Source organism: Phaseolus vulgaris, chromosome 3, assembly GCF_000499845.2.
Source record: "Phaseolus vulgaris cultivar G19833 chromosome 3, P. vulgaris v2.0, whole genome shotgun sequence".
Taxonomy (NCBI): Eukaryota; Viridiplantae; Streptophyta; class Magnoliopsida; order Fabales; family Fabaceae; genus Phaseolus; species Phaseolus vulgaris.
In genome coordinates this window covers 32514757-32539659 of record NC_023757.2, presented here as the reverse complement: position 1 = coordinate 32539659, position 24903 = coordinate 32514757, and the positions used below count along the sequence as shown (strand labels likewise).

The window sequence follows — 24903 nt, the reverse complement described above, 5'->3', positions numbered from 1 at the left end:
GTTTGAAGTACTATCAAATATTTTTTTTTAGGTTTCAACTACACAACTCTAACCACTTAAGATCTAACATGAAAAGCAAGAGAAAATATAAATATAATTTTTTTTTAAAAAAAAAAACAATAAAAAAAGAAACACAGTAAGATAATCGATTTTCTATACAGTTCAAATGCAAGGAGAATCGATTCTCAATGGCACCAAAGAGAGCAAAATCGATTGTGGGTGTTTTACAAAGGTAGAGGAATCGATTATCAATGGCATCAAAGAGAGCAAAATCGATTGTGAGTGTTTTACAAAGACATGAGAATCAATTCTCTCATGAGTACAAAGTCTCGAAAATCGATTTTCATGACTAAAAGCTAAATAAGAATCAATTCTTCTTTCCATACAAAATCAACAAAAATTGATTTTTGTGTATGACAAAATCAATTTACACATTCCATGCAAAATCGATTTTACCTTTTTCAAAATGTTTTTGATTCCTTGCAAAGTGTTCAATCTGATAAATATGTGATGCATGCACATGTTAAGATAAAGGTATCAATGTAAAAACGTAGGTTCCCAAGTGTAATCCTCTCTCTAATCCGCGTATTTGTGTGAAGACGTGAATTTGTTCCTCCATCCGCCGAGTGACCTCATCCACAGAAGCTTAGACTTAAAAAAAGAGTTTTGTATGATGATGGTTGAAGGGGCAAAGCCGTTGGGAAAACTGAAAAAAAAAAAAAAAACTGAAAAGCCCGGGATTTTTAAACAAGAGAGATGAGTATAAGAGATGATGAAATGGTTTTGATTTAAGAAAAAGAATAGGAAGTTATGGAATCATTCTCAGTTTGGCGTTCTTCCGTCTTCTCTTTGTATCTTCTTCTCCCTCTTCTTCTCAAACAACTCACACTGGTATCTGCCAAGAAGAGTTACATAGTACACATGAAAGAGCGCCATGATCCTGGCGTGCACCCCACGCACCTTGACTGGTACACTGCCACGCTCCTTTCCTCTTCAGACTCTCTCATTTATGCCTATACCTCTGTTTACAACGGCTTCGCTGCCACACTGGACCCTCAACAACTCCACGCGCTCCGCACCTCCGACTCCGTCTTGGGCGTTTACGAAGACACGCTTTACACGCTGCACACCACACGCACCCCCGAGTTCTTGGGCCTCCAGGCCCATTCTGAGTTCTGGGAAGACCTTCACCAGGCCTCACACAACGTCGTTATTGGGGTCCTTGACACTGGCGTCTGGCCAGAATCCCAAAGCTTTGACGACTCCCAAATGCCCCAAATCCCCACGCGCTGGCGGGGTAGCTGCGACTCCGCACCTGACTTCGATCCTTCTCTTTGTAACAACAAGCTCATCGGCGCTCGTAGTTTCTCCAAGGGCTACCGCATGGCTTCTGGTAACGCCAGAAAGCCCAGGGACCTTGCTTCGCCTCGTGACGGTAACGGACACGGCACGCACACCGCCTCTATCGCAGCTGGCTCCGCCGTCTCCAACGCCACGCTTCTCGGTTACGCCACTGGCACCGCGCGCGGGATGGCTCCGCAGGCGCGCGTGGCGGCCTACAAAGTCTGCTGGACTGACGGCTGTTTCGCCTCCGACATTCTCGCCGGAATGGATCAGGCAATCCAAGACGGCGTCGATGTCCTCTCGCTCTCCCTCGGCGGCTCATCCTCCTCCGTTCCTTACTACTTTGACACCATCGCTATCGGAGCCTTCGCAGCAATGGAGAGAGGAATATTTGTTTCGTGTTCGGCAGGGAATACTGGACCTCGGAGCGGTTCTGTTGCTAATGTGGCTCCATGGATCATGACCGTCGGAGCCGGCACACTGGACCGTGATTTTCCGGCGTATGTTACTCTTGGCAACGGGAAACGTTTTGCCGGCGTTTCGCTCTACAGCGGTGAAGGAATGGGAGACAAACCGGTTGGTTTGATTTATTTCAGCGACCGGTCGAACTCGTCGAGCAGTATTTGCATGCCTGGCTCACTTGACCCTGAGACAGTGCGCGGGAAGGTGGTGGTTTGTGACAGAGGGCTTAACGCGCGCGTGGAAAAAGGCACAGTTGTGCGCGACGCGGGCGGGCTGGGAATGATACTCGCGAACACGGGGATGAGCGGGGAGGGACTGGTGGCGGACAGTCACCTTGTGGCCGCCGTGGCAGTGGGGGAAAGCGCGGGTGATGAGATTAAAGAGTATGCCTCGTTGGATCCTAATCCAACCGCTGTTCTCAGCTTCGGTGGGACCGTGTTGAACGTGAGGCCCTCGCCTGTGGTGGCAGCGTTTAGCTCCCGTGGGCCCAATGAAGTGACGGCCCAGATACTCAAACCGGATGTTATTGGGCCTGGAGTGAACATATTAGCAGGTTGGTCCGGTGCTGTTGGGCCATCTGGGTCCGAAGACACTCGCAAAACGCGGTTCAACATCATGTCTGGTACTTCCATGTCTTGTCCTCACATAAGTGGGTTGGCTGCACTGTTGAAAGCGGCGCATCCAGATTGGAGTCCAAGTGCGATCAAATCTGCACTCATGACAACGGCTTATACCCACGATAACACAGAATCTCCGCTTCGTGATGCAACGGGTGAAGAAGCACTCTCCACACCATGGGCCTATGGGGCCGGTCATGTGAACCCACAAAAAGCCCTTTCACCTGGACTTGTTTATGATGCCTCCACACAGGACTACATTGCCTTTTTGTGTTCCCTCAACTACACCCTGGACCATCTCAGACTTGTTGTTAAGCATTCCGATGCCAATTGTTCTACAAAATTTGCTGACCCGGGTGACCTCAATTATCCATCTTTCTCGGTTGTTTTCGGAAGCAATAAGGTTGTACAATACACACGCACGTTGACCAACGTGGGGAAGGCGGCATCTGTGTATGACGTGGTAGTTAGTACGCCGTCCACTGTGGAGATAACAGTGAATCCTAACAGGGTTTCGTTTGCAGAGGTGGGAGAATGCCAAACATACAAGGTGACGTTTGTGTCGAATCGGAGTGTTAGTGATTCGGTTGCGTCTGAATTTGGTAGCATCATGTGGAGTAATGAAGAACACGAAGTTAGGAGCCCGGTTGCTTTCACATGGACATATTTTTGAGGTTTTGTTGACTGCATACTGTTATTATTATTTATAGCCCAACAGCAATAGGCCATAGGTGTAGAGTTTAAAGGAAAGAAGCTGCATGACTTTACTAGTCTTTAGGCACATTGCTGTTGCCATCACTCCAGACTGAACTTGTTGTAATAACAGATTCTAAAAGCTATTGGCAACATGACAGTCTTTAACATAACACCTCATCACGTGTCATAATGCAACTATGGTTTCCACTTTTAATTTCAAAGTTTCAGATTTTCACCATCTCACTCTAAATTCCCTTAAGTGTTTTAAGTTTTTACTAAAGCTTTATTAATTACAAGGTGGAGTAAAAAAAGGCAGAGAGAGATGTAAGTAACGACTATATTTTTGAGCTTTTCACTGATCCCGGGATCTGGTGACCGATTTCACAAATATGGTAACAGATCACGGACAATTTTGCGCTCCTGAGCACCCCATGTGCAATTGATGCATTTTTTTTTTCTTCCTGTTTGGTACAGGCGTGCAGTGAAAGGTGGTGGCATGTTCTACCGCAGTACATACTACACACGGTCATTTCAAAGTTAACGCTTCCTATGAATTACTAATTACTAGTTATTTCGAAGGGTCTTATTCCAAACGATCTCGGCCATGAATGGCTACTAATCGGTGTACCGAATGAAAAGACATTTCCTGTGTCCTGTGTCCTCTGTCAGTTATGCAGAAAAAGGTAGTTCACAGCAATCACTTATTTTCCTGCTGTGCCATTTGATTATTTAGTCGATCATCAACTTTCTGGTAGGACCACAGAGATTGAAAGTTGAAGGGAAAAAAATCAATAAGACAAAAAAGAAAACACTTTTTCTTTTCTGTTTTCTGAGATAAAACGCTTTATCCTTATGTGTTTTCAGGAAGCTGACAGGGGTTACAACATGTAACAAGAGCCCTTACACCCTTAGCTTAGTTATCAAGGTCCATTAAAACAAGTGATTAATATATAACACTTATACTTCTTTCTGCATTTAAAAAAATGGAACAAACATGGATTAAGCTTATCAAAGCAGGCAAACGCAATCAATAGCCATTTTCTATTATTGGGTCTTTCATTTCACTCGCGCAACATTGGAGATCGACAACAGCAAAGGATCGAACTTATCTGACCCACAATTACAAACGGAGCTACTACTTTGCTTTGAGTATCCATATAGTGCACAATCTAACTTACAACATTTATAACCCTTTATATTTCCAAAATTTATACTCTAGCTATTATGAATGCAATTTTGATAACAAAAGCTTCAGATTCTTTTTTCTGCTTTTCCTTTTGGAAAGAGTATACTAGCAACATAAACAACATGGTCTCCAACATGACTTTGTACAACAGCAACACGAGCTTACCTTTGGACAGCTTGGGCAAGAGCAAGTGCAGGTGCATTTGCAACTGCAGCAAGAGGGGCAAGATGGACAAGTTGGATACCCAAAATTGCAACTACGTGGAAGAGTACAACAATTTCCAAAACCACAGCTCTCTTTACAGAAATATGATTTGGGGCAAGAGCAGCAACAGCTCCACTTTGGTAAGGAGCAGCATTTGATGGATGGAAGACAACTGCAACTGCAACTGCATGGTTTGCAGTCACCACAGCAGCGTGGCAATTTTAGTGGTAAAGATAATCCTTCACAGCAGCAACAGCAGCAGCAGATCCAAGAGAGGTTAAAACAGGGCATGCCACTGCACATAAAAAGGTTACTTGTGTTATTCAGGAATCATGATAGTTATCAAATAAGGCTATGAAAGGGTGTGCAGCTTCGATAAATGAAATTTAACCAGCGTATCAATCATTTTCTGATGACAACTCCCATTTATCTCAGCTCAGGTATACAGACACTACCCTTAGCAGAATGCATGATTCAGCAACATTCAAACGTGTTTGTTTGTTTGATACAGAGAATAAAAAGAAGACAAAATAACATGAAATAATCTTAAAAGTTCGGAATAGCACAAGTGTGTTGTTCCTTAAAGCTAAACCACAGTCTTCACAGAAAGGGTGCTCCTCATTAGTCATTAGTTTTTTATATACATAAGATAAAGTTTTTATAAAGGGGCAAGAGTGGAAGAGAATTTTTTTTTTTCTTGAGATTGTGATTAACCTCTTCCTTGTCATGCATTCATTTTAACAAATAATTGCATGTGTGGGAAAACAAACTAAAAAGTATTCCATCACATAGATATCAAGAAATGCAAAAAATCCTACAAACCATTTAGTAAAAAAAGACAGTTAATCTATTTGCATTGAAACCAAATTATTCTACTTCTAAGATTGGTATACTCATAAAGAACGGGATAAACATGTGGTACCAGAGCCACTTCCAGAAACGACATGACCGGCGGTTCTTCTTGGTTCTGTTTGAAAGAAAAGCAGACATAAGAATCATGATCTCTTTGACACAGTAACAAATGATGAAAGATGAGAGCAGTTCTTACGTGGGTAACAGAGGATCTGGGTTTGCCATCACATAATCAGCAACCCTGTAATATTGTGTGACATTCAATCAGCTATAATAATTGAAACATCAGGGACGAATTTTTCAAGTTTCATAATCTAAATGACATTCAAGCAACTCCACAGACAAACATACTCTTTGCAGCATCTTGAAGCTGGTTGAAGGCCCTCAACAGATTTCAATTCTTCCTGCTAGATGCAAAATTGTCAGTAAATTGATTTTAACACCAAAAGGTGCCAGAAAGAAACTGCAAAAACTCAAACGAAGTTGGCAAGTTTGACTGTACAATAATGGTGCCATCATGTTACAAGTTGTTAATACTATTCTAATACCACATCTAACAAGAAGGGGGGGCAAATAATTACACAAAAATGCTCTCAAACCACCCATTTCATCCGTCATTATTGTTTTCAAACAATCAATCACCGTCCACGGCTAAAAGATTTCACAAGCAAAAACAGCATTTTTGTGTAAGTTAGTAAGGCTACCTACCTCATCACATTAACCTTAACCACAGTAAAAGAGTAAATTATTGATCAAACCGTTAGAAAACATCAAAGGTAGAAGATCACTGAAAGAGGCAATGAATTTGTCAAAAGATTCAAAACCTTCTCTCCTTCTTTTAAAGATAAAGTTACATTCACATGTAACCTAACTACTAAAAACTACCCAGAAACCCTGACAGAGATCACCACATTAATTACTCTGTTTCGTGCTCTAAGGCAATCACGAAAATGCCATGCCAATTTGTCATCAAAGATCGTTAGAGAAAACATGTTGCATTACATTACACTCCCTCCTTTTCACATTCTCAAAGAGCGAAGACTGAAGTTACAGAAGAAGGGTGTGTAAGAGAGGGGAGTGGAATTTGGAAAGGAAGCAAAAAGTGAAAAACCCACCTCAAGAAAAGTGATTTCCCTCTCGAGCATGTGAACCCTGGCGGTTTCACGGCGCTTTCCATACAAATCTGGGTACTCCGGCGGGGATTTGGGGGAGGGAGGAGGCAGAGAGGGGAGGGAAGAAGAACGCAGGGTGGGAGTGGTGGCCATGGAAGAGAGAGAGGAGGAGAGAGGGAGAGAGAGAGAGAGGAAGGTGAAATGGACAGAACAAGAAATGGCAGGAGTAGCAGGCAGTAATAGAAGTCCTTGTTGATGCACTAAGGAAGGGGGCACAAGTAACAGTAATGGTAAGTGACAAAGAAGAAGCGGCAAATGAGGTTAGGTGTGAATACCATACGAAAAGACTGTGGCAGGAGCAGTAAATAGGGCCTCTGACAAGGGATAATTAAGAAACACCCAGAACCCAGAAAAATACTAATAAACTAATAATTAAACCAAAATCCAAACTTGAGTTGAGTTGAGGGGTTTGAGCTGAATTGAATTTGGAAAGGAAAAAAAAAGAGTAGTAACTGAGAAGAGTGATAATGAGGGTAGAAAGAGAGTCATTATTGTGGAGTGGACAGAGAGGGCACGAGTGGGAAGGGGAAAAAAAAAAAAAAAAAGGAAGAAGAATCTGAGAGGGTGAGAATGGAGAGAGGCACATCTTTTGTGCATGGTGTGGTGTGTAAGGAAATAATAATGGTAAAGGGTATTAATTATAAATAGTAAAGACGGCTGAGGGAAAGCCTGCCACTGCAAGTTTGTGTACGAACCTATTTAGCAAAGTTGGAGGGGTCTTGATTGAGTCTTTGATTGAGATTTGAGGTTTCGTTTAGGCAATGAAATGAAATGAAATATGCAATGGCTGTGTGTGTGAGTGTGATAGTGTCACAGTGAAATAGTTTTGTTTATTTAATGTTATTTGTTTTGTTTTGGGATGTGGTGGTGGTGCAGTGGAGGCAGCCAGCGAGCAGAGAGTGAGAAGTGTGGGGGTGGTGTTGCAGAGACCAAGCGAAAAGCACGATGGAAATACCTCAGACCGCACGTGACCGCTGCGTAGGAAAGAGAAATGGTTCTGTTTTGGGCGCCACTCTTCCACCACACCACTCCACACCAATTTCCCCTCATTTTCAGAACCACCCATCAATTTCTTTTCTCTGTTACCCCTACCCAACATGCACAACAATATTACTATTTTTTACAACTTTACTAAATTAATCACACTCCTCTCCTCTGCATAATTAATACTCTATTTTACATGCTTTTTCAGATCCTAACGTCCCTATCTTACATTAATTTAATTGCCTTCTTTCATTAACAACTTTCTTCCAACACTCTCTCAACTCACTGTACAACTGCTTCACTCAAATACATAATAACTAACAAAATAAATTAAGATTTAAAATCCATGTATATATTATTTAGGAAGATGAAAGAGAAATGCTGTGAAGGGATCTACTCACTTTGAACTGAAATGCACAGAAGAGAGGATTATTTTAACCTTGAAATAGGATAAAAGTCAGATTGATGTTTCTCATTTCTCAAATTACTCTCTGTTGCTGCTTTGGTTTGATGATATAACATTGTATTCTTGGTACCAGATTATTTGTACTGGAATGAACATTAATAATCTTGTTATTCTTGCTTTACATCGGTATTATGGTCAATTTAAAGCTAAAACATTTATTATGATTCTTTTATAGTTGGTTATATAACTTCAAATGTCGGGAGTTGTTATAATAAAAGCACTTATAAAATGATTCATTACTTAAAAATATAATAAATTATTTAGGGAAATAACCAATTACTCATGCAACAAAACTAACATACTTGTTGTTCTTTACTAGTAGGAGAGATCATTTCTATTTCACATATTTAAATTTACATTAACGCCTAAGATAATTAGTATAGTGCATAAAAGTGAATTATTTTCTCTTTTTACATCAATTAAATTAATTTAAAAATTTATCACTTATATTTTTTACTTTTTTTTATAATTTAAATAATTTATTTTTTCATTCTCTTTTCTTTTATAGTCTCTTGGGCATTACTTATTTGTTAAAGTTTAAAAAAAAAATTAATTATATTAAAATAGATCAATTGCCATATTTTCTAGAGTTGCTCATCATTCCTATTTATACTGAACAAATCATCTCATCCAAATCATTCTTTAAGACATTGTCTCCATATCTTTGTTTAAGAACACTTTTAACTGTTTATGCTAAGAACTAAAAACTTTATCATGTTTTTGACTCTTTTTCTTTGGGTTTCATCTTTCTTTTGGGTATTATGCAGTTTCCTTCATTCAACCATCTTTGTCTCCTTCTCTTGTTTTTAGACTCTTATTGTTCTTTTATTGTTTTGGTTATCTTCTTGAATCAACTGAAATTCAGATTTTAAATAATTTATTTCTCGGTTGTTTTCACTTAACAACACGTTTCTATCATTAGTCAATAATATAATATATTGACAACTTATTTATCATTATTTTTAACTATATTTTAAATGGAGTTGACTTTGTAATATGAATTTTATTTAAAATGTTTATTATCCACTATCAGTTAATTATAAAGGATAATAAAAATTATGATTTTTATATTGCTTTAAAACATAATTTATTATACATCATAACTTTAATTAAATAATATCTAAAAATGTATTTTGTTTTTTTATTTATTACTCCTCTCCTATTAGATGTTTCAGTTTCCTAGTTATTTTTCCATAATTAGATCTGAAATTTATCACAATAGTAATATTGTAATTGTCTTTGGTCAAAATAATTTTCAAACTAAAAAAATCAAACACAATACCCAAACTATAATGTGATACCTTGTTTTTCAGATTACTAGGATTATTTCCTAAATAATTGTCTATAGATCCTTTCACTTATTGAAGGTATTTTCTTCTACAAACAATCAATAAAAAAATACTATTAAAAAACAATGTTTTCATATTTATAAATAATCTGGCAGAGAATAATATTTGATAAATTCAATGTCTGAAATATTGTATTTATAAATGTTAAATGATATAACGTATACTACTATATTAACAATAACTTTATATCAATTAAATACTTATAATTAAAACTTAGGTTGCTAATTAGATACCAATTTAAAAACTATTTATTAATAGTAGAAACTAATTTAGAAACCAATTTTTTATTTAGTTTTTAAAATGGTTTCTAATTTAATTACTATTGCAACTAATTATTTTGGTTTCTAAAAATTGGTTTCTATTTTAAGATTTCCTTGTAGTGTACTTTTTAAACACTAAAAAAAGTATTTAAATAAAAATTAATTTTAAAAATAAAAATAAGTAATTATGACTAAATTAGAAATTATTTTATAAAAAAGTTATTGATATTTAAAATAATTTATATTTTTAATAAAAATTTATCAAATCATTTCTAAATTTTAAAAACTAATTTAGAATCTAAAATATTAGTAACTAAAATTTTGGTAGCTACCTTATATATCAACTAGAAACTATTTTATAATTTTTATTAATAATATAACCAATTTTAAATATTAATAAATTTTTAATTCTTAAAATAATATCTAATTTAGTTAGTATAGTAATTAATTATTTTTTATTTTTAAATTTAGTTATTATTTAGTATTTTTTTTTGAAAGAAATATAAGAAAAACATTGTTCACTAATACACAAATATTTTTTATTATAAAAATTGAACACAATTTTTAAAATATTGGTGTAATATGAAATACTCTTTTTATAATTATAAATATTCATATTCCTTCCAGGCTGGTCATTAATCAACTTATCTAAAAAAAAGGAGTTTATAAATTAATTGTTCTCAAAATATTGTAAATCTAATAAACAAAATTTGAGATTGAAAATAACTAATATAAATATTTCAACTAATATATATCAAAATTGCAAAAAAGAAAAAATATGAACTGATATCAACAGAATCAGTTGGATAAAAAGTGACATATTTTTCTAGAAATGAAAAGTAGTGTCTTTAAACAATGAAAAGTAATCATTTTATCTATATAAATGTACTTATTGATAATTCAAATATGTCCTACAATTATTTTTTAGTTGCTGATAAAAGAAAGTTGCCACTTTAAAGTCATATACAACTTCTAATATTTGTCATTTTTTTAAATGAGTAATAACATAAATTAGTATATAAACAACTTCTAATATTTGACATTTTCTTAGATATTGAATATTTTGGTGGTTTCCCTCAAAATAATATTAGTTAAATCAATTCACAAAAACTAGTGTAAGTTTTGTAGTTTCATATTCATACTTCTGATTTCAACATTGTGGCTTCAATTTTACACATAGTTCAAAGATTTCAGACATTGTTGTCAATTTACTTTATGCATATACTATATCCTTTGTGAAATGTATGGGAGAAACAATGAACCTTCACTATTTTTAGTTATATTACTATTTTTTAGTTATATTAGTCATTTTGCCATTATGTTTAATTAATTGCTTCAACAACTAACAATACATACATAGTCTTCTTTTTTTATTTTTAGTTTGATCTAATAAAAAATTATTTTGTTTTTTGAAATTTTTTTTTTCTTTTTAAATTAGGTTTTAATCATTTCATATTCAATAAAGATATAACAATCAACACTTATTTGATTTGGAGCTCATAAACTACCTTATAAATTGACCTCAAAAGGTTATATCAAGATATATAAATTAAGAAATATTAATCTTTTTACTATATGTTATAAGATAATTTTAATGAAAAAATGACTATTTTATTTCTAACAGAGAATACAGTCTCCTTACTTCACTATTATAAAAATGTATTTTGAAAAGATTTCGAACAAATATATTTCAATCTTTTGAATTATTTTTATTATGATTTGCTTGTTAAAAATTATTTGCTAGTTAACATTCATTACAAAATTTTATTTTTTTATTAGAATTTCTACAAGTTAAAGTATTTTGTTTGTCTCCTAGTGTTGGTTCTCAGTGATAAAGAAAATAATAATTTTTGTATCTTAACCAAACTGACTTATCTGGTTAGATGTTTCTTTGTGTTTTGTTTACCTGCCAATTTTAGTGTTCATCCCTGAATCATTCAATAATATTCAAATTTAATGTTAAACATTATATTTTGTATAGATTAAGAAATATGGACAATAAATTCTCTGTTTTCTTAAAGTAGATTTGCTATTATTAAAGTTTATATAACATTGAAGAGAAAACAAATTTAGATGAGTCAATTATATTCACCTTAAGCAGGAAGCATACAACAAAGTAGATTAGTTACTAGTTTAAAATGCACTCAATATTGATCTTCCTATTTAAAAAAAAAATCAAAATGTAGTAGTTTTTAAAAAGAATATAAAAGCAGTATACTTTTTAAAAATATATCAAATTGACAAGTAGGATAAATTTAAAAAAAATAACTTTTTTGTTTTGTAAAAAACAAGTTTTTAATAATGTTTATAAACTTAAATAATTTTGTAACAGATTATATATATTACAAAGAATAAAAAACTAAAGCATAATCCATTATTTAATAATGGATTATACAATAGACAGAATTCTAAGGTGGTTTACACCAGGTAAAGATAAAAAAAAAAGTCTTTGATAAAAAATAAAGTAACTCTCTTAATAACAAGTAAGAATATAAAAAATAAAATAAATACATTAAATTGTGTTTTCAATTTACCAAGTTATTTCACACTCTATATCGAAAATAGATCTCCTTTTCTATTGTAAACTAGTTTTTTACATCTTCCTTACAAAGACTTTATTTTTTACTGACTTCTTTCTTCATCAGTATGTGGTTATTTTTCATGTTCTTGTGTTCTTCATTTGTGTTCCTATATTATTATAAGAAGTAATAATTCATCATCAATTTACTATAAAAAAAATTAAATTGAACATTTCTATTATTTGCTAAACACATTGTTGCATTGTTGATGGACATTTAATTGGTATATTGTAATCACTCTTGTAGGATTTTTATTGCCTTTTAGAGATACCAACCATTTTCCAGAACATCTTCAGTGTATGGGTGTTTCAGTCAACTTTAAAATAACATGCCTTTTCTTACCAAACAAGAAACCAAATGTTGTAAAAGTCACTCTTAAAGTGAACATATTGCATACTGAAGCTGCTTATTGAGTTACAATCACAACTAGAGAGGTTAAACAAGTGTGATATTAACCCAGGTTTCCCCACTCTAATATTGACAAGTTTAAATGAAAAAACAATATTTTTATTTAAATAAAAAAAAATTATTTCAAATTATTAACCAAGTTCTTTTATATATTCATAAATCATACAAAATAGTTTTATGTCTTCTGACTATTTCTTTGTATTGTTAAAATAAGTTCTAAACATAAAAAAAAAACTTGTAATACATGATTATTTTTATTAAGAAGAGTGTTTTTTTTAATAAAAAAATTAAACAGTAATACCTAGTTAATAGATTTATTATTATAATAAATTATTGTGAGTTAGTTTTTCTAAAAATAGTTTCTTTCTTGTTTGAAATTGTATATTCAAATTTTAGTAGTATGAACTATGAAGAGTATAATTAATATATAAAGACTACTGATACTTTTGTTTCGTGAATTAACTTAAGGTGTTAAGCTGGAGAAGGAATTTGTGATGAAGATTGAATTAAAGAAAAGAAAATATTATACCAAAAGTTAATCATAAAAAGGTTTAGTTAAAATTGTAAATATTACTTTAGTTTTTTTAAAGTGATTATTGTTTAATAAAATTTTAAGTTATATCTAGTGTATAAATTAAAAATAAGGCTTTAAAAGAAGTTGGAAAGGTATAAAAAAAAAGATAGCTTGTAAATTTTAGATATTATATAATATTCTAAAAGTATAACAAAATATTCTATAATATTCTAAAATTGAAGAAAGGGTTGGTTGGAGACATGAAGATACATATGCAAGAGTTAACTACTTTCACATGTCACTTTTGAACATATATGATGATTGTACTACCTTCACATGTTATTTTCAACATGTATTGATTATAACTATTTCACATGTTTCTCCCAGATGTTTTTTTGACAAAACTTAGATGATTCAAAAGAAACATTAAGCGTTTCTAACTTCCACGTGTCCCTTTCAAAGTCACTTACTTATGTAAGTACTTGTACACGTCACATTCAATTGTATGTAAAAGTTGCAATCACTTCTAATGCATAATCCTTTATGAAAGTGATGCCTTATGTGCCTCTCCTTAATTAAGGGTGATCCATGCGATAATCAAGATTAGAAATTAACTAAGTACTAAACATAGGATTAATAAGACACAAATGTAATCGTCTGCTTAATTAGGCTTGTCTTTACATTAGGTGTCATTGTTATTTTGTGTTCAGACTTAAGATTTATTTTCTTATGCTCCCATTTCTTGTAACCAACTTGAAACTACTTTATTCTCTTCTTAGGCTACATTGTTCATATATAAATAAGGTTTAAACTCTCTTGTAAAATATAGTTGAATGATTAAACACAAATTGATTTTGTGAGGCAACTTTGAGTGTCTTGATAGTGATTTACTTGTAATATTGATTCTTATCTTGGAGAGTTTCTTCAAGTGACAAATCCTCCTTGAAGTTATCCTCCGAAATTTCATTTAAAGGTGGTACGTTCTTTCCATTCCTTTCCTTAATCCATCTTTTATTTCCTTTTTGCAAATAGTTTTTATTTATACTTTGCAATCAATCAATATAGTATTTGAATCCAATTCATGCTTTCATAAGTTTATTATGTCTTCCCTCGATTATTGACTTCTCCAAAACCTCTTGAGTTGACTAAGATCTTACTATCCTTCCAAGTATTGCATCAGTACAAGTGAGACAATGGTGGAGTGAGGATCAATTATGAGCAATCAAACTTTATTTTAGAGCAAGTTCATTTCTACTTTATAAAGTCTTTATCTAGTTTGTTCTATGTTCATGTATAAATTTTAGATTCTCACAAGTTTATGAGTTGAGAAGATGAAGTTTCATCAATTTAATTTTTTATGTTTTAAATATTTTATAGGTCATCAAAATTCTTAGGAATAGTTTTAGATTATTTCCTTACTTAGGACATCTCTTTGACTTAAAGGGAAAACGAGTCTTAATCATGGGGAGTTCTATAGTTCAACCAAGTTTTTTAGTTGAATAACTTGGAAGAAAGTAGTGTGTTGAATAGATGTGGAAGATGGACAAGTTATATTTTAGCTTATTTATGCTAGAGATTGATGGATTTGTTGAAACTACATGTTTAAGTGTAAATTATACTGTTATTATTGAATTATTGAATTAGTATACTACAATTTGATTTCATGATGTAATTGGGATTTTGATTACAATTGTAGGTTGTAATGAGGTTACAAAACATCTTAGAATAAATAAAATAGGATTATTGGATAGTTGCTTAAGATTCTACTGAAGTCTTATTTTCTACATTCTTTTTTCTTTTTGCACAAGTGAAAAAAAAGTTGAGACAAACATATTCTTTCATGTGGTTTTCGCTTAAATAATTTTTTTTAGCTTAATAAAAAATCATAACAAGTCAATTGTATTTTTCTTGAATTGATTTTCACCTAAACAAAAAAGGTCCCACTGAAGTGATCCCATATAATAAATTAAAATGTTTTAGATTTGATAATATATTTGAACATTATTAGGTAAAAATGTTTAAAGATTTATGTATTGAATGATGTGAGATATGATTATGCTGGGAAGTTACATAATGACTTAGGAGTGAGTATATGATAAATGATGATGTGAGTACTTACTTGATAGGTATTATCGCAATATAACTTGTATGTGACAATAGTTGTCAAGAATGTACTATTGAAATGTTGAGATGCAGTGTAAGTATAAGTTAAGGAATTTGATTAACCTAAATGATACACGGAGTTAGATAAACAATGATATCACGTGGTAAAAAGTTAAATTTTTTGTAAATTATGAGAGTGAAAGTGAAAGTTACTAATACTCAAATAAAAATATAGAAATCACTATGTCATGGGAGGTTTTCAGGTCTATATCAAAGTAGTTAGTTACTAGACAAAAAGTTGGTGACTAGATTAGAGGGTGATATTCTTTGATAAAGAGTCAATAAATGTTTCATGAACTAAGTTATGAGTGAAAATCATTAGTACTCTACTAAAAGTATAGAAATCACCCTCTTATGAGAGGATGTCAAATAAAGTCTATACCAAAATGTTGAATTGTCATCCAAATTGGTAGCAAATATTAATTTTTAAATTTCAACTTAATACTATTCTTCCAAAAATAGTCATATGTTATACTTATATGTGAATGTTTTAATGTACATTATATGACATTATTCATCTATTAATTATTATTATTTTGTTTTTAATTAAATATTAGTGCACTCTTTTAATTATGTATTTGAAATTGTGATTTTAATATATATATATATATAATATGTTTTGGAGTGTTACAATTATATAATAGTTTGTCCTAAAAACGAGTTTTGTTAAGAAATTCTTCTGTGCTAGTTATCTTATCTATGATAATACTTAGTTTTTTCAACTCAAAAGTCACTACTAACTTATATTCTATTGTAAAATTTTATATTCATTACAATTTACTTATAGGAAAAATGAAAGAAAATATCATGATGAAAAAAAAAAGTAACGAAATGGAAAAAAAATTTAGGGCGCAAAGAAATTAATGAATTCATTATTAAGACACGCATCCTTGTCAGGATTGTAAAAATACAAATAAAGAAAAAAGTTATAAGAAAAAAAAAGTCTTTCCTAATCATCAATTTGATTCTAAGTAACAATTTTTTGTTTAAGTGTTTCTATATCCTTTTTTATTTCAGGTGTTTGAACGTATGGCTTAAAGACAACATGTTTAAGGATTTCGTTTGAAATAAACGGGGCAGTTACGAAATGAAAGGAAGTGGTATTTATGTTTTTAAAGAGAAGATGAAGAGGTTGAAGTCTGATTTAAAAGTCTGGAATAGAGAGGTCTTCGACAATGTTTTCCAGCAAGGGGAGGATCTTCAGAGGAGAATACAAGAGCTTGATGAAAAGGATGATGAAAGCGAGTTGGACGAAACAGGAAGGGAAGAGAGAAAGTGGTTATTAGCGGAACAAAGACGAAATAGTCATAGTCAGGAAGTTATTCTACGGCAGAAGGCTCATCTTAGATGGTTGAAGCAGGGGGACTTGAACACAAAATACTTTCATTCGGTTATCAAATGGAGAAGAGTAAGGAATGGTTTGTACGGGCTGAGAAACAAGGGTCAATGGTATGAAGAGCAAAGTGTGGTGAAGGAGAAGGTTAGAGATTTCTATGAACAACGGTTTTCTGAAGATGACAGTCAGAGAGTCAGGCTAGATAACGCAAGGTTCAATAGTATTTCAGATGAAGATAATGTCTTGTTGGTAGGTAGGATATCAGAAGAGGAAGTGAAAAGGGCAATGTGGATTTGTGATAGTGATAAAAGCCCGGGTCCTTATGGTTTTAACTTCGGGTTTATCAAATTTTGTTGGGAAGAGATTAAGGATGACATCATAAGAGCAATCCATTTTTTTGAAGATGGCCAAGTGGGACAAATGCATCCTTTATTACCTTAATTACTAAAGTCGACAATCCACAACATCTGAATGACTTTAGACTAATTTCTTTGGTCAGATGCTTATAGAAAATTGTGGCAAAAATTTTGTCTCTCAGGATGAAAAAAGTGTTACACAAGGTGATAAATTCCAGACAGTCTGTGTTCCTAGAGGGTAGAGGAATTCTGGATAGCGTCTTAGTAGCAAATGAAGTGATGGAAGAAGTGAAGAGGAAAAAAAAGCAATTGTGTGTTCTTCAAGGTCGACTATGAGAAGGCGTATGACTCAGTAGTTTGGGAGTTTATCTACTACATGTTGGGGAGGCTTGGTTTCTATGACAAGTGGATTGGCTAGATAAGAGCTTGTCTTGTGTCTGCTTCAGTTTATGTGTTAGTTAATGGAAGGCCTACTAAGTAGTTTAAACCAAGGAAAGGGTTGAGACAAGGAGACCCCTTAACACCGTTCCTCATCCTAATTGTGGCAAAAGGCTTAGCTTGGTAGTTAGGGAGGCGGTCGACAAAGATATGTTAAAAAGTGTGAAAATTGGAGGTAGGTTCAGAAAAGTTAATATCAATACGCGGACGAAACGTTGTTCTTTTGCAAGCCACAAGCACAAAGTGTGTGTGTTATCAAAGCTATTCTAAATTGCTTCGAATTAGCCTCTGACCTTAAGGTTAACTTTCAAAAGAGCAGAGTTGGAAGGGTATGTTGCAATTCTCTGTTGGTTCAACAGTTCACAACTATTTTGAATTGTGAGAAGATGAAGATCCCTTTTGTTTATCTGGGTTTGCCGGTAGGTGGATGCCTTAAAAGAAGTAAATTTTAGGAAGAGGAGGTGGAAAAAGTGAAAATAAGGTTAAGCAAATGGAAAGGTAAGTTTATTTCGATGGCAAGTAGACTTTGTTTGATTAAATCGGTGTTGTCGGCTCTCCCTGTGTTTTTCTTGTCTCTTTTTAACATGCTGGCTATGGTGATGAAGGATATAGAGAGGCTGCAGAGGAATTTTTTGTGGGGATGAGGCTCGGAAGGAAGGAAAATTGCTTGGGTTTCGTGGAAAAAGGTTTGTGAGTCAAAAGATGATTGAGGGCTCGGTGTGATAAGTTTAAGGAGTTTTAACTTTGCTTTGTTGTGTAAGTGGATCTGGCGTTTAGGATCCGAGAACATGGGTTTGTGGAAAGAAGTTCTAGATTCAAAATATGGTGGTTGAAGGGATCTCCAGAGTCGAAGAAAAAGCAAAACAGATTCTCTTTGGTGGAGGGATTTGAAGGAGGTTTGGTCTCTTGACGAGTGGAAAAACAGTTTTGAGGACACTTTTTCTTGGGAGGTTGGGAATGGGAGGGAGATAAGGTTTTGGGAGGATAAATGGGCAGGCAACCTAAATCTCAAGGAAGCCTTTCCAAGACTTTTCACCATCAGCTCCAACAAGGATTTATTCGTTTGCCAAGCGGGGGAGAGGTTACAAAACTCAGAATGGAAGTGGAAGATCGAATGGATAAGGAATATGTTTGAATGGGAACGAACTCAGGAACATCAGTTGATGCAAGTATTGGGATATCAGAGGGTAAAGTTGGATAAAGAGGATTCTTGGGTTTGGAAAGACAAAGGGTCAGCAATGTTCACGGTAAGATCAGTGTACAAAGTTCTTAATGATGATGTTCTTGGGATTGAAAGGGAGTTGTATGGATATTTCAGAAGGATGAAGGCACAACCATCTTCACATCTCACTGCATTGAGGGTTCTGGAAGACAAAATAGTGTCTAAATCAAACTTGGTTAGAAGGGGGTTATGCATGAATACCATTTTGTGTTGTCTGTGCGGGGAGGAAGAGGAAACCACGTCCCATCTTTTTTGCACATGTAGAGTATCTTGACTCGTGTGGTCTAAGTGTTACAAGTGGATGGAATTGGTAGCGACGAATCATAGGGAGCCAAAAAAACATTTTAAAAGCTTCAGGATGAGTGGTGTGAAGGAAAGTGTAAATTAGATTTGGAGCGGCGTGTGGATAGTAGTTGTAGGAGAATTGTGATCACATAGGAATAAGAGGATTTTCAGAGGAGGGAGGGTAGATCACATTGAAATTTTCACTATGACTCAAATGAAGACTTGGTCTTGGATTACGTTTAAAGCGCGCGGTGTAAGTTTTTCATACTCAGATTGGTGTCTTGAGCATTTGTTTTGTATGAGGTCAGTTAAAGTTCCTAGGAGATAAGTTTTTATTAAGAGGTTAGAAGATTAGATTTTCATACTTGTATAAGGGTTGATGTATCCCTGAAATATCTCTTATTTATTCATTTGTTTTTCGCTTAAAAAATATCTTTTTTTTATAATTAGGATTTATAAATTAGGCCTAATATGTATAAAATAAAACTAAAAGAGTTAATAAAATTTCATAATACAAAATAAACTAAGAGGTTCTAAGTACAAAAGCAAAATAGAATCAAATCCTTCATTATTGTCCAAATAGTATTTTACATTTGTTATGTCAACTCTTTTTTATTTTTTTAATCTTCTTGTTCCCAAATTACCTTCATCTAAAAGGTCGAGAATTCCCCTACCTACATATAAAATGTTTAAAATACCAAAATAATAATAAAAATGTATTCTCTAAAACAAGTCTAAATGTCCTAATAATATTGAGAAAAATAATGATAAATTACGATTAAAATATGATGCATTCCTGAACTTAGATTTTTGTTCTCAAGTAAAAATCATGTTAAAGAGAAATATATAGGATCAAAAGAGTTGTTTCTAGTGAAAATTTTCCTTCCAAAACCAGAGTCTCACGCTGAATACAAACAAATAGTAAGTAAATAAAAGACTAATAGCAAATAATTTGAAAACTGAGGGTCAGGGACTGACGTTCGAGTCAATCGACGAGCGAGTCAATCGGCAAGAACAAAAACTTTTTTAATTAGTTATAATACCTACTCAACTCATTATAACAAAATAATTATTATTTAAATAAAAAATTAAATTATTATTACTTTATATATATATATATATTTCAAGTTCAACAAAAATAAAAATATTCTTTTATATGGAATTGTAAATGAATTGGAGTTTGTTACTGAATATATTAATATATAACATAGTGTAAATAGACTACAATTTGTATCACCTAATTATTTGGTGTACAATGTATTGTTTTCCATCTTTTTCATCTAACTTTTCATTAATCAATAAAATTTATTTTTAATAAAATAAATTTTATAATGATAGCAATGAATCTAATTAGTAAAAGTTAAACTAAAGTAAAATTTTAAAAAAGGATAAAAAATATATACAAGTTCAACTAAAAAAGATGATTTTTTTTATTAGCAAGAAAGAATAAATAAATATGAGTCACTTCAAGGGTGATAACCTTATTACAAATCAAACCGAAAACAACCAACTACTTTACTCAACCAAACTTAAGTCACTAAATAGAGAAACATAATAACATCACACAAACGTCTTACTTAAACTAAGAGTTTGTAAAGTTAAAGGTTTTTTAATCATAAACAAACACGTCAACGGGTCTAGACGCCAATCCGACCAGTAAAAACAAACGTGTGCAAATTTAGATGTAATCCAAGACCATACCTTTAGTTGGATCAAAGAAAAAAATTTAGAATGATCTATCACTCCACCTTTAAATGTGAATTTATTCCTATGCCTCCAAATCTCACCAATAACTGCAATCTAGACACTTCCCCAAAAGACATTAATATAGTTTGGAACATTACACAGTTTAAAATGCAGAAAATGTGAAACAAGATCTATATGATCTATCGATGTCACCACAAACCAAGTATAACACTGATTCCAAACTAAGCAAGCAAATCTACATTCGAAAAACAAATGCCTTGTGGTTTCCTCTGTCTCCCCATACAAACAACAAAACATACAATCAACCACAACCCCTCTTCTTAACATATTGGCTTTAGAAGCAATCGTGTTACCCAACACTCTCCAGGTAGTAAAATGAACTGAGGGTATAGCTAAGATCTTCCAAAAAGATTCAAACATAGGCAAACAAACTATTCCAGAAGAACCTATCAATACACTATAGGCCAAACTAACCGTGTACCCAATAGTCATACCACCCTTCCAAACCCAACAATCTTTCTTATCCAACACAAGACACAATCCATTAAGCACATATAGAAGTTGAAGTTCCTTAGTCTTCTCCCAATCGAACAAGCCCTTTCTCCAAACTAGATCCCATTTCCAAGATCCATTAAGCCACTCTCTAAAAGGAGCCAAATTTGCGTCTTTGTTATCAAAGAAAATAATCTCAGAAATCTACTCATTAAATCTTCAGTACCCACCCAAGCATCATCTCAGAACAAATTTTTCTCTCCGTTTTCGAGTGCCCACTCATAAGAACTCTCGAAACTCCTACCACACTCCTCCATCTTCCAAATCTCCTTCAAATCTCTCCACCAGAGAGAGTCCTTGTTGTAAACACAGATTCACTTTCAACCTTCTTCACCCTTCATATTTAGACTCAAGGACCTCTTTTCACAAGTCCTTATCAGAGCTCAAATACCAAATTCATTTTACCAACATAGTCACATTGAAAAGCCTTGAATCTAGAATTATTCTATCGTACGAATAAAAGATTAATTTTTTATTATAGAAAAAATATATAATTTTGAATATTTTTATGTAAAAAGAATGACATAAAGATAAATGTATTATTGGAAAAAAATTGTGAAAGTTAGTGCTTTAATTTCTTTGTGTAACCAAATACATAAAAAAAAATATAAATAAACATAATCAATTAATATATATATATATATATATTTCATATTTTTAAAGTATTTTTGCGGGAAGGTAGGAATGTGTTTTTTTTTTCTTCTTATTTTTACATACTTTTTCTTTTCATGCACAAAAACAAAGAACCTATCATCTTATTTTTTTCATCTCTAATTTTTTTAATAGAAGCAAAGAAAGAGTTAATGTTTTCATGATAAAGATAACTCATTGCTCATTCCAATGATAATATTTATGTTACCGTCGATCGATCCAAATGATGATTAAGTTAATTGGTTGTGATTCAATTATTTTTATAAGAGTTACACTGTAGATAATGTTATATTTTTTTCTTCTTATTTTTTTTTTTTTTTATAAATTCTCAATGAAGTTATTTAGACTAATCTTATGAGTTTTTTTTTTAATATGAGTTTGGTCTAATTTCTCTATATTTTTATTTTTTTTTATTTTATGTCATTTTTTATATGATGACACGTGTTGTTTGATATATGTTTTATAAAAAAGTTATATTTTTTTATGCTCTCTGTTTGATATGTTTTTTATTAAAAAAATATATGTTTTTATGCTCTCATTGATTGGGAGAAAATAAATAAAGAAAATGGAAGAAGAAAAATATTGAAAGAAAAATGAAAAATGAGTGTAAAGAGAGCTTATTTAGATGAAATGAAAAACTCGATTGTGTTTATACTTAAAAAATAGTAATTTTTATATAAGCTCATTGATATGTGTTTGTTTACAATCAAAAACACATTTTTTAGTTTCTCCCTCTTCTATGGCATATGCTTTTTTATCATAAGCAAATTCAAATTGCTTCTATAAAACAAAACAAAAATTGTATTTTTTTTCTATTTTGTTTTTTAAAATAAGTTTACTCAAACACATAAATATCAAAATGAGTGATTATTTTATTAAAAAACACTCATTACAAGAAAATCATTAAATATAAATTAATTTCAAAATAACAATTAATTAATTATTATATTAACTAAATTAGATTTTATTTTATAAATTAAAAAATTATTGATATTTAAAGTAGTTTATATTATTAATAAAAATTTATGAAGTAATTTCTAAATTAGTATCTAACATTAGTAATCTAGATTTTAGTTATTAACTATTTTAAATTCTTAATAAGTTTTTAATTAAATAAGTGATTAATTTAGAATGTAAAGTAGTTAGTACCTAAAAACCTTATTAAGTAATGTTAGATACAAATTTATAAACTATTTTATAATTTTTTATTAATAATAAAAATTATTTTACATACAAATAAATTTTAGTTTATATAAAATAATATCTAACTTAATTAATATAATAAACAATTTTTTTCTCTAAATTAATTGACATTTAATAATTTTTTTGTAGTGATTCTTTCTAAAAATATACTTAAACCAAAAAAATCATTATTTATTTATTAATAATTTTACATATTACGACTGGGTAAATTCCCTCTCTAGCACCATTTAGACTTTTATTTCCCTAAATAGCATCCTTTTGTTTTTATTTCCCTATCTAGCACCCTTTTGTTTTTATTTTCCTATCTAGCACCCTTTTATTTTTTATTTCCCTATCTAGCATCATTTCAAAAATAAATAAATAAATAATAATTTATTTATTTTTTGATAATTTTAATTTTAAATGCATTAAAAAATAAATATTTTTAATGTTTAAAATAGTTAGAAATATAATTAATGAATAAAGAAATAAGTTTTTATAAAATAAAATGTTTAGTTTAAAATTATTTTTTTTTAAAATGAAGAAAATAAAAAATTAAACCGTTCAACAACATAAAAGTTGAATCTATAAACATAAATTACTATTTATTTTTATTATTATTGATGATGTAATCATGTTAATTTCAAGTAAAAAATACATGACATAATTACAAAAAAAATCAAAGTCAATTAGTATTAATTAATAGTGAATACACAAGTAATATTGAAGTGTCTATCCTAAATGCAAAATCCTAAAAAAAAAAACTAATGTAAATGTTACACTTAATGCTTAAAAATGAGAAGCAAAAAATGAAAAAAAATAATTCTAGAAAATAAAAACAGCAACAATAAAAAAAAGAATGGTAGAAAAATAATAATAACTAAAAACATAAAAGATATAAAATAAAGGTAAAACAAATTAAGATAAAGATAAAAGATATAAAAATAAATCCAAATAAGATAAATATAAGAGATATAAGGCGATACTAAATAAGTATATGTTGATCATAAAAATGAAAATAAATGAAAGATGATAATTCATTTAATATTTTCTTCAATGGTACATTAAATAGTTTGTGCGAAATGAAACATAATTAATGACGAGAAGTGCACAATCCATAATGTTGGGACATATTCTTTATGTTTGTCTTGGTGTTTGACAATATGAACATTTTTTTCGATCATGTTGTTCTTTTATGTCCATATCAGTCCTTACTTAACTTTGTTTTTTTATAATTATGTCCTATATTTTTTACTTGAAATTAACATAATTACATCATCAATAATAATAAAAATAAATACTAATTTATGTTTATATATTCAACTTTTATATTGTTGTAGAGTTTAATTTTTATTTTATTCATTCTTAAAAAAATAATTTTTAAACTAAACATTTTAAATTTATTACTTTTTTATTTTTATTTTGTAAAAATACATTTCTTTATTCATTAATTATATTTCTAAATATTTTAAACATTAAAAATATTTATTTTTTAATGCATTCAAAATTAAAATTATAAAAAAAATTATTATTTTTTAATTTATTTTTGAAATGGTGTTAGATAGGGAAATAAAAAATAAAAGGGTGCTAGATAGGGAAATAAAAACAAAAGAGTGCTAGATAGGGAAATAAAAACAAAAGAGTGCTAGATAGGGAAATAAAAACAAAAGGGTGCTAGTTAGGGAAATAAAAGTGTAAATGGTGCTAGATAGGGAATTTATCCCATAATTACATCATCAATAATAATAAAAATAAATACTAATTTATGTTTATATATTCAACTTTTATGATGTTGTAGAGTTTAATTTTTTATTTTATTCATTCTTAAAAAAATAATTTTTAAACTAAACATTTTAAATTTATTACTTTTTTATTTTTATTTTGTAAAAACACATTTCTTTATTCATTAATTATATTT

General features: G+C 31.3%; 2 protein-coding genes across 4 annotated transcripts; one reads left to right on the top strand and one right to left on the bottom strand.

Annotated features, from left to right (window-relative positions):
* Nucleotides 1–506: 506 nt before the first annotated feature.
* LOC137807165 (subtilisin-like protease SBT1.8) lies at nt 507–3289 on the top strand. Its single transcript, XM_068607642.1, has one exon. It carries the CDS (start codon nt 811–813, stop codon nt 3094–3096), a length of 2286 nt encoding a protein of 761 aa, XP_068463743.1. The 5' UTR covers nt 507–810; the 3' UTR covers nt 3097–3289.
* Nucleotides 3290–4114: 825 nt separating this feature from the next.
* Nucleotides 4115–7633, bottom strand: LOC137807166 (guanine nucleotide-binding protein subunit gamma 3). 3 transcript variants are annotated; one of them, XM_068607645.1, is made up of 5 exons: nt 7489–7633; nt 5713–5765; nt 5558–5602; nt 5432–5476; nt 4115–4804 (listed from the first exon to the last, which is right to left on the bottom strand). In XM_068607645.1, exons 1-5 carry the CDS (start codon nt 7630–7632, stop codon nt 4411–4413), a joined length of 681 nt encoding a protein of 226 aa, XP_068463746.1. In that variant the 5' UTR covers nt 7633; the 3' UTR covers nt 4115–4410. The 3 variants fall into 3 exon arrangements, with proteins under 3 accessions (XP_068463746.1, XP_068463745.1, XP_068463744.1); XM_068607644.1 differs by having other exon boundaries at nt 6477–7552; XM_068607643.1 differs by lacking the exon at nt 7489–7633 and adding an exon at nt 6477–7174 and having other exon boundaries at nt 5713–5768.
* Nucleotides 7634–24903: the final 17270 nt, after the last annotated feature.